Genomic DNA, 8,152 nt, shown 5'->3' on the forward strand with positions numbered 1-8,152 from the left:
CTACATTTTATCATTGAGACTATTGAGCTGGAGATGAAGCACAATTAGGTTATTACTTAATAATAAACTCTAGAAAAGACTAAATTAATATACTCTACGGTGCCAATTAAGAGAAATGTCCTACTTCTCTCCCCTCCCCTCCTATATATAGAGTATACTTCCCCACTAATTTTCTCATCCTTCACTGTCAAGCATATCTCATTTGAGTTAATTAATTTGTTGTAGTTTAGTACTGAAAAATGGGTTCGAAGATATCAACAGTACCTACCCTAGGTCTGTTGGCCATGCTCCTTCTGATCTCCTCGGAGGTCTTAGCCACTAGTGGTGGTGCGGGTAACTTTGGTGGTGGTAACCCTAGTGTTGGTGGTGGATTACCTGGTGGTGGTGGTGGTGATGTTGGATTACCTGGTGGTGGTCGTGGTGGATTCCCTATTGGTGGTGATGTTGGATTACCTGGTGGTGGTCGTGGTGGATTCCCTGTTGGTGGTGGTGTTGGATTACCTGGTGGTGGTCGTGGTGGATTCCCGATTGGTGGTGGTGTTGGATCACCTGGTGGTGGTGGTCGTCGTGGTGGACTACCTGTTGGTGGTGGTGTTGGATTCCCTGTTGGAGGTGGCAGTGGCTTCCCGGGCATTGTTGGTACCTTCCCTAGTGGTGGTGGCACCCCTCGTGGTCGTGGTGGCTCCCCTCCCGGACGTGGAGGTTTTCCTGGTGGAGTTGGCGGTTTCCCTGGTGATGTTGGTGGCACCCCTCCCGGACGTGGAGGTTTTCCTGGTGGAGTTGGCGGTTTCCCTGGTGATGTTGGTGGCTCCCCTAGTGGTGGTGGCGGCTTCCCTGGTGGAAGGGGTGGTGGATTCCCAGGCCAGAGAGGATAAGGCTCACAAATGACAGAGTAGTTCTACTAAGTACTTACTATATTTCATGAATAAATTTCTTGTTGTTGTGTGAGGCATGCTTATAGTCAACAAGGAGGGGTGTCTTTTCTCCTGACCTTTCTTAATGATTACCACTAACAATAACAAAATATTGAATAATACGTACGTCACTGCATGTACCTATATAATCAGAGCAAATTTAAGAATGGTGATAATATACTGTGTGCAAAGCTTTTGTTTGTCCTAATTAAATCGTGTGTCTTACTTCTATGCTGTCTACATCTCTTCATTATTTCTTTGTAGTTAAGTTTCAGTTTTTATAATTATCATATCTTCAACCTGCTTGAAGCTACAGTAAATCAATGTTTGTTCCTTTATTAATATATACAAAATTCATTGAGCTAGCCTTCATATATATATATAGAGAGAGAGTGAGAGAAGACAAATAAAATTACATCGGTAAAATTTTGGCGATTATTACATCATTATATAACTTTCAATTGATTAATATTTTCTTAAAATTTAATGTTAGATTGAAAATTTCTTTCACAAAAATTATATATGTAAAATTTCATATTAATCCAAAATCATCTGTTAGCTCATTTATATATATTAAAATTGACATAATATAAATATATTAAAATATTAATAATTTGATTACTTTCTTATTATTATTTAATTTTAATAATATTTAACACAAATAATCTTAATAATACATGAATATAATAAAAAAAATTACATAGTCTTACAAAGACTACATTATATGAAAGAATGAATACCTACAACATTATTTGTTTGATGGTAAAAATATAAGTAACTTATTTTTTGGTGGAAAAATATAAATAACTTGGCCATAAATTTTGTTCTGATTTAACTTTTCTTTTTAAGTAAAATGGGGTGAGAAAATTAATATTGTTGATATTTGTTGTTTGTAAATATTCTTTTAAGAGCATCTACATGACTCTTTAAATAAATTGTTTATCTAAAATTTATGAATCTTATAATATTATATAAATTAAAAAATTTTACATAAAAGTTTACTCAAATATTAAAGTTATTAAAATGAGTATTTAATTTGTGTCACATTAAATTTTGTAATTAAAAAATAATTTTTTAATTGATAAAAATAAATTAAATAACAGTTATTTATATAAACAACTCAGTTAAGTAACACTTAGTAGTATAATGAAGCACTCCCCCAAAAATGCTCTTGATTGTTCAGTCCAAGAAACTGAAAAAAGCATTTATAGCAAATCGGAAGTTGCCTTTATCTGTTCACTTTGGTGCTTATAAGTTATAAACAAAACAGCAAACAATAGATATATATGCACTCGTTCGAGATTAATTTACCTACTTGACCACATAGAATTACGTTGACACCAGCATCAAATTAAACAATGAATGCTACTTCCGAAAATTAAGAAGAACGTTGAGTGTGATATCAGAAACACGAATTTTCAGCACTTGGAGAAGACTGAATTTATTATTTAATTGTTCAAGTTAAATTAGCAAGTTTTGGAGTCCATTTCAAGTCTAGCTATCTCCCTCCTCCTACATATACAGCCACTTCCTCACTAATTTTCATATCAATATTTCATAAGCTGTCATCAGAAAACATTTATTAATTTGATTCGGTTTGTATTTTCAGTTCTGAAAAATGTTTTCTAAGGAAACCTTACTCGTCCTAGGCCTCTTGGCCATGGTTGCTCTGATATCCTTTAGCGTGACAGTTAGGAACCTTGCTGAGACTTCGTCAATGTGTACAACAGGTGAGTTTCAATTTTGCTTTCAATTCTCACAAACTTTAAATTCAATGATAATTTGCATTATAACTTATTTAACTCATGATAACACTAATTGTGTTATGCTCCTTAATCATGATTACTGTCTTTCATGGCAAATATATATGATTATCACTTGTTCATGTTTCACGTGTTTGTAACTGAAGTTGCTAAGGAGAAAAATGATGTGCCAGATGTCAAATACGGAGAAAATTCATGTTATTTTTATAATGACAAAATAATCACGTAGTAAGACATAATTATCTTATTTTTTATACATTTAAAAATAAAATTAGAATTTTTATTATTTTAAAAATTAAATTTTCACCGATTTAAATATCCAACAACAAAAATAATTATTTATCCACTCATTTATTATCATATTCAATGGCATTATTTGTCGTCGGATATATTATTCCTACTATTTACAATAAGAGCAGAGTTACTAAAATATTCTTTAATATTTTTTTCTAATATATTATCTTATGTTAATTAAACTTGTTAAAATTTATAAAATTGTGAGTAGACTTCGTTATAAAGAGTGAGACTAATATGTTGTTGGCAAGGGTCTGGGAAAATTGTTAGTTCTAAATTTTATAAACTAAAACCCGTTTTAATAAGGTTTGTATCACTTCTAGAAAAAAAATCAAAATTAGTGATGAATCTTAGACATGAAAAAACTCTTTCTCACAGTTACGACCTTTGTGACGAAAAATACAGATTTGAGATGGACAAAAATTTATTTAATTTTGTAATGGATTTGTATCCCTCTTAAACATATATGTTCCTCACAAAACAAATATGAAATATTAGCAGGGGATTATGTTATGGAATATCCCCTTTTCAAATTTTTCTGTCACAAAATTCGTCATAAATAAATATAAAACATTTAGCGAGGGGTTTTTGACCAGTTTATATCCCCCTCAATAATATTGTTAATAAAAAAATCTGTCACAAACAATTTAAATTAGATTTAGTGATGAATAAAGCTCTCTCTAAATATTTTTATCATAAAATATTTTGTGACAAATTTATATCCCCCTCACTAATAATCATTTTTCTAGTTGCGTGTTTTGAGTTTTACATTTTTTTATTTTCAAATTTTAAAGACTTGTAAAATTGCAAACTCTAAATTTTAAGTTCAGGGGAATGGCAAAGGACAATTGGAGAATTGATCCCAAAGTTTTCCATGCAAAATTGCAAACAAAAGACAAAGGAAAAATAAAATGTTTCTCAGGTGATAATCTTTCCTTCTCCATTCCTTTGTCTATCATTCTTTGACTTGGGTTTGGGACCCGACCCACTGCAACCACAGGTGATGAAAGGGACTCCGTCATCAGTTTTGATGACACAAAAACACACCAAATTAAAAGCAAATTATGGCATAAAAATGATTTTGTTCTCTAAATTAGTGAATTAATAATATTGATAATGTATTAGAAAAATCGTTTGAGACTCACAAAATTTTGAAACTTTTAACAAATTTTAGTCAATGATAATGTATTAGAAACATTGTTTTGAGCTCTCGTTCGGAGTAATTTTTTGTTTTAAGTTTTAAATTTTATAAAAAGTAAAACTATTTTTTAATTTTTTTTCTATTTTAAAACTTGTTATCAGTCATATGTTTTTTGTTTTAAGAGTTCACTAAAAAAAATATATGACTCTTTACACGACGATGTGATGAAATGATCTTGAGAGCAAAATAGAATGGAAAAGAAAAGATTTAAGGTTTTCCAACTTTTTGTGAGTTAAGGCCACATCAAGCCATGATGGAACTAGGCTAAAAGGTCCACATTTAGTTGATACTCAAAATTTAAAGTTCAATCCTTACATTTCGTAAGGTGTATTTGGATTTGGTTGGTTACTAACTATCTCAATGCATGTAGCAAATTATAGCAAGTTAGACAGAAAATACTTATATTCAATGGTGTCTAATTTGTATATTGTCTTTTACAGACTAAGCCTATATTTTGAGACATGATTGGATCAAAATTGACCTCAAAAAAACTAATAACAGAATTGATTAATATTTCATCCAGGAAACCCTTGTAGAGTTAGGCATTTCCAACATGTACATCATCATCGATCTTAACACGTCGGGTGTCCATGTGTGGGGTTCCATGTTATTCCTCCTATAGAATGAGTCAAAGCTTGAGAGCTTTTCGCATTCAAGAGCCTCCAACAAGGTAACCCTCTTTCGTCTTTTCTTTTTATCCTTTGTGTGGAGTGTTTAACACTCACTATCCATGAGTTGAACATGAACCAACCCCAAAAAACAGCCAACTATCTTCGGTGTTGATCCTTGCTTCTTATGCATCCATAACGAAACACTAAATAAAGTCCTTTAATTTATATTTAATTATTTAAAAATATAAATATATATTACATAAAAAATAAACAATAATTTCATTAAAAAATTATATTTTCGTTACATTGAATAAAATAGCATAGTGAGTTAAAAATTCATTTAATAAAAATTTATAAAGGTAAAAAAAAAAACTAACAACTAACATGATAATGTTTTTTAATCTCATGTTACATGTTAGTTTGAAAAAAAAAAGGGATAAAACAATAACTTCAATCTATTTACAAAAATAAAATTAAAAATTATAGAAAATATTATACAGCAAACATATAATTTTTTAAAAAGTAATTTAAATCCCTTTTAGTGGTGGGTCCTATGACCCTGGGTATCTCTCTCAAAGCGTGGGCCCCACTATCTCATTTATTTATTTTATAGGTTCTGTTTTTTTTTTTTGGAAAGGCCTCTATGGACCAAGCTAGGACAAGTGATCTCTCCTTCTTGCATGCTCGCTCATTTTTGTGTGGCTTCCGGCCGAAATAATTTATGGTCGATTTCAATAAATCTATAGCTGGGTTAATTTGCTGCTAGTCTGCGAGCACTCAATTCAGGACCTTGATTTCAAAATCTCTTGGCAACCATATATAGTGTTAGAAATATCGACAAGTACTATGTTTTTGAGAAAGTCCAATCAAGGCAAGCTCTTGAATGAATAGGGCAGGCATGCTATGGCTCCCGCAAGGTGTGTGCATGCAACAAAATTGACGAGTTGTGGGCTATGATTTCGTCAAAAGTGGAGATATCACATGCTGAAATATGCTTGGCTGTAATGTGATCACGAAACCTATAGCATAGCTAAACCCCATGCCCAATTAATATATATCGCTTTTGGGCAAACTTTTGTGGCATCGATGTCATCGATGGGGGGCTAGCTTGGAGTAGCAATCTGAATCAACAATAGTGGCCAATGGGCACTGCCTGCATAACGGGATTTTATTACAAAAAGAAAAAGTCTTAATCATTCCTAATTTAAATTTAATTTTTAAATTTTGCAATTTAATATATGATATTAATTTATAAAGATATTTTTCTCTTCGATATTTTAAAAGATGTTTCTCTTTAATTCATTCATGTTTAATATAACAAGATACTCATTAATAATTATTATTATAATATAAAATGTTTTTAGTAACAATTTATTGTATTGACGTGTTTAATTTCATAAGTTTAAAATACTTGTGTATGTAATGGAAGAAAAACATGATAATATTTCGCACATTGTAATTTCATTTAACGTTAGCACCCTATATATAGGCACTCGATGGTAATTATTTTTTTTCATATTTGACATACAATTTTTCTGTATTATTTGGCAAGCATGTTTAATTAAGAAAAAAACTTAATTACATGTCATTTCTTAAGTATTTTTTGTGTTATTTTTTATTCAAAATGAAGTTTCAGCTGACTAGTATTAAATGTTAGTTACCAAAATAAAATTGTAATTCTGGTTAGAAAACAATATAACAAATGCAAGTAAAAAAAATTAAAATTAAGAAAATCTATATATAATTTTTAAAAATTTGTTAACATCAAAATTAGGAAGGGAATAACATTTTTTCTTTAGTGTATTTATTTGTAATTTGTTGATTTTTGGTAGTCTTAAAGGACTTTAACTAACTTTGCAGCAAAAAAGTCTAACTTTGACCTTTAAATTATTTTATACTTTAGGGTAAATCAGAAAAATATTAAGATACATAGCAAACTAGCACTAGGTGTCTGCTTCTCCCCTTTTTGAGTAATGATAGGTGGATATTCTATCTCTCGAAACACTTCTTTAACACTCCCTAATTTTCTTTCCCTTTTTCATAGTAAAATATTTATGGGAGGAGATGCTATTTGAACTCAAACAACGTTTATAAAAATATTTAAATTTACATCAATCTAAGGAGACAAGTAAGATTAAAACATGCAACTTGTCAAATGAGATATCCTATTATGATATGCTCAACCAACTCCTTATGTTTAAACTTAGTATTTATATATCTCTATCTTTCTATCACATGATATCAACTATCATACTTCTTTTTTTTTTTTATCTCTTTCTGTCACTAAGTGTCAAATAAGTTGTCCACTGATCATTTTTGCAGTACATGGGAAGTTCATACGCATTTACGCACAATAAATACTGTCCTTCAATTTCATAGCCTACATCACTTTAGCATTGAAATTGGACAAGGAAATTGAGCTCGAGATCGAGAACAATTAGGTTGTTAATTAATTCTAGAAAAGACTACATTAATATACGCTACCTACGGTGCCAATTAAGAGAAAGGTTCAAATTCTCTCATTCGCTCCTATATATAGAGCATATTTCCGACTCATTTTCTCATCCTAACCAGACATATCTCATTAACTTGAGTAGAGATCTGTTGTAGACCTGTAGTTTACTAGTGAAAAAGTGAAAGATGGGTTCGAAGATAGCAATAGTTTCTATGCTGGCCATGCTCCTTTTGATCTCCTCGGAGGTGTTAGAGTTAGCTACTGCGGGTGGTGGGGGCAACCTTGGTGTTGGTGGTGGATTATCAGGTGCTGGTCGTGGTGGCTCCCCTCGTGGTCGTGGAGGCTTCCCTGGTGGTGGTAGTTTTCCTGCTGGTGATGGTGCTGGTGGCTTCCCTCGTGTTGGCGGTGGCTTCCCTGGTGGTGGTGGAGGCTTCCCTGGTGGTGGTGGTGGTGGAGGTGGAGGCTTCCCTGGTGGGGGTGGAGGCTTCCAAGGTGGCGGTGGAGGCTTCCCTGGTATTGGTGGAGGCTTCTCGGGTGTTGGTGGAAGCTTCCCCGGTGGTGGTGGAGGCTTCCCGGGAGTTGGTGGAAGCTTCTTCGGTGGCGGTGGAGGCTTCCCCGGTGTTGGTGGCGGAGGCGGCTTCCCCGGTGTTGTTGGCGGAGGCTTCCCTGGTGGAGGTGGCTTCCCAGGTCAACGAGGTTAAGAGTAAAGAATGAGACACTGCACGTAGTTCTACCTAGTTTCTACCTAGTTATAATATATTTCATGAATAAACTCGTGTTGTGAGAGGCATGGATATAGTCAACAAAGAGGCCTGTCTTTTCTCTAACCTTTCTTAATTATCACTAGAGTTATTTCCCAGTAAGAAAATGTTGAATAAAATTATGATATATGTGCAAAGTTATCGTTTTTCCTA

The 8,152-nt window shown here is 32.9% G+C and overlaps 2 protein-coding genes across 2 annotated transcripts; both read left to right on the forward strand.

Annotated features, from left to right (window-relative positions):
* Positions 1–239: 239 nt before the first annotated feature.
* Positions 240–875, forward strand: LOC102666066 (acanthoscurrin-1). Its single transcript, XM_026125537.1, has one exon. The coding sequence runs from the start codon at positions 240–242 to the stop codon at positions 873–875; it is 636 nt and encodes a 211-aa protein (XP_025981322.1).
* Positions 876–2,532: 1,657 nt separating this feature from the next.
* Positions 2,533–8,152, forward strand: LOC100804753 (glycine-rich protein 5). The gene is made up of 4 exons (XM_006596549.4): positions 2,533–2,631; positions 2,808–2,874; positions 3,183–3,223; positions 7,424–8,152. Exons 1-4 carry the CDS (start codon positions 2,533–2,535, stop codon positions 7,937–7,939), a joined length of 723 nt encoding a protein of 240 aa, XP_006596612.3. The 3' UTR covers positions 7,940–8,152.

This window comes from Glycine max, chromosome 14 (assembly GCF_000004515.6).
Source record: "Glycine max cultivar Williams 82 chromosome 14, Glycine_max_v4.0, whole genome shotgun sequence".
Classification (NCBI taxonomy): Eukaryota; Viridiplantae; Streptophyta; class Magnoliopsida; order Fabales; family Fabaceae; genus Glycine; species Glycine max.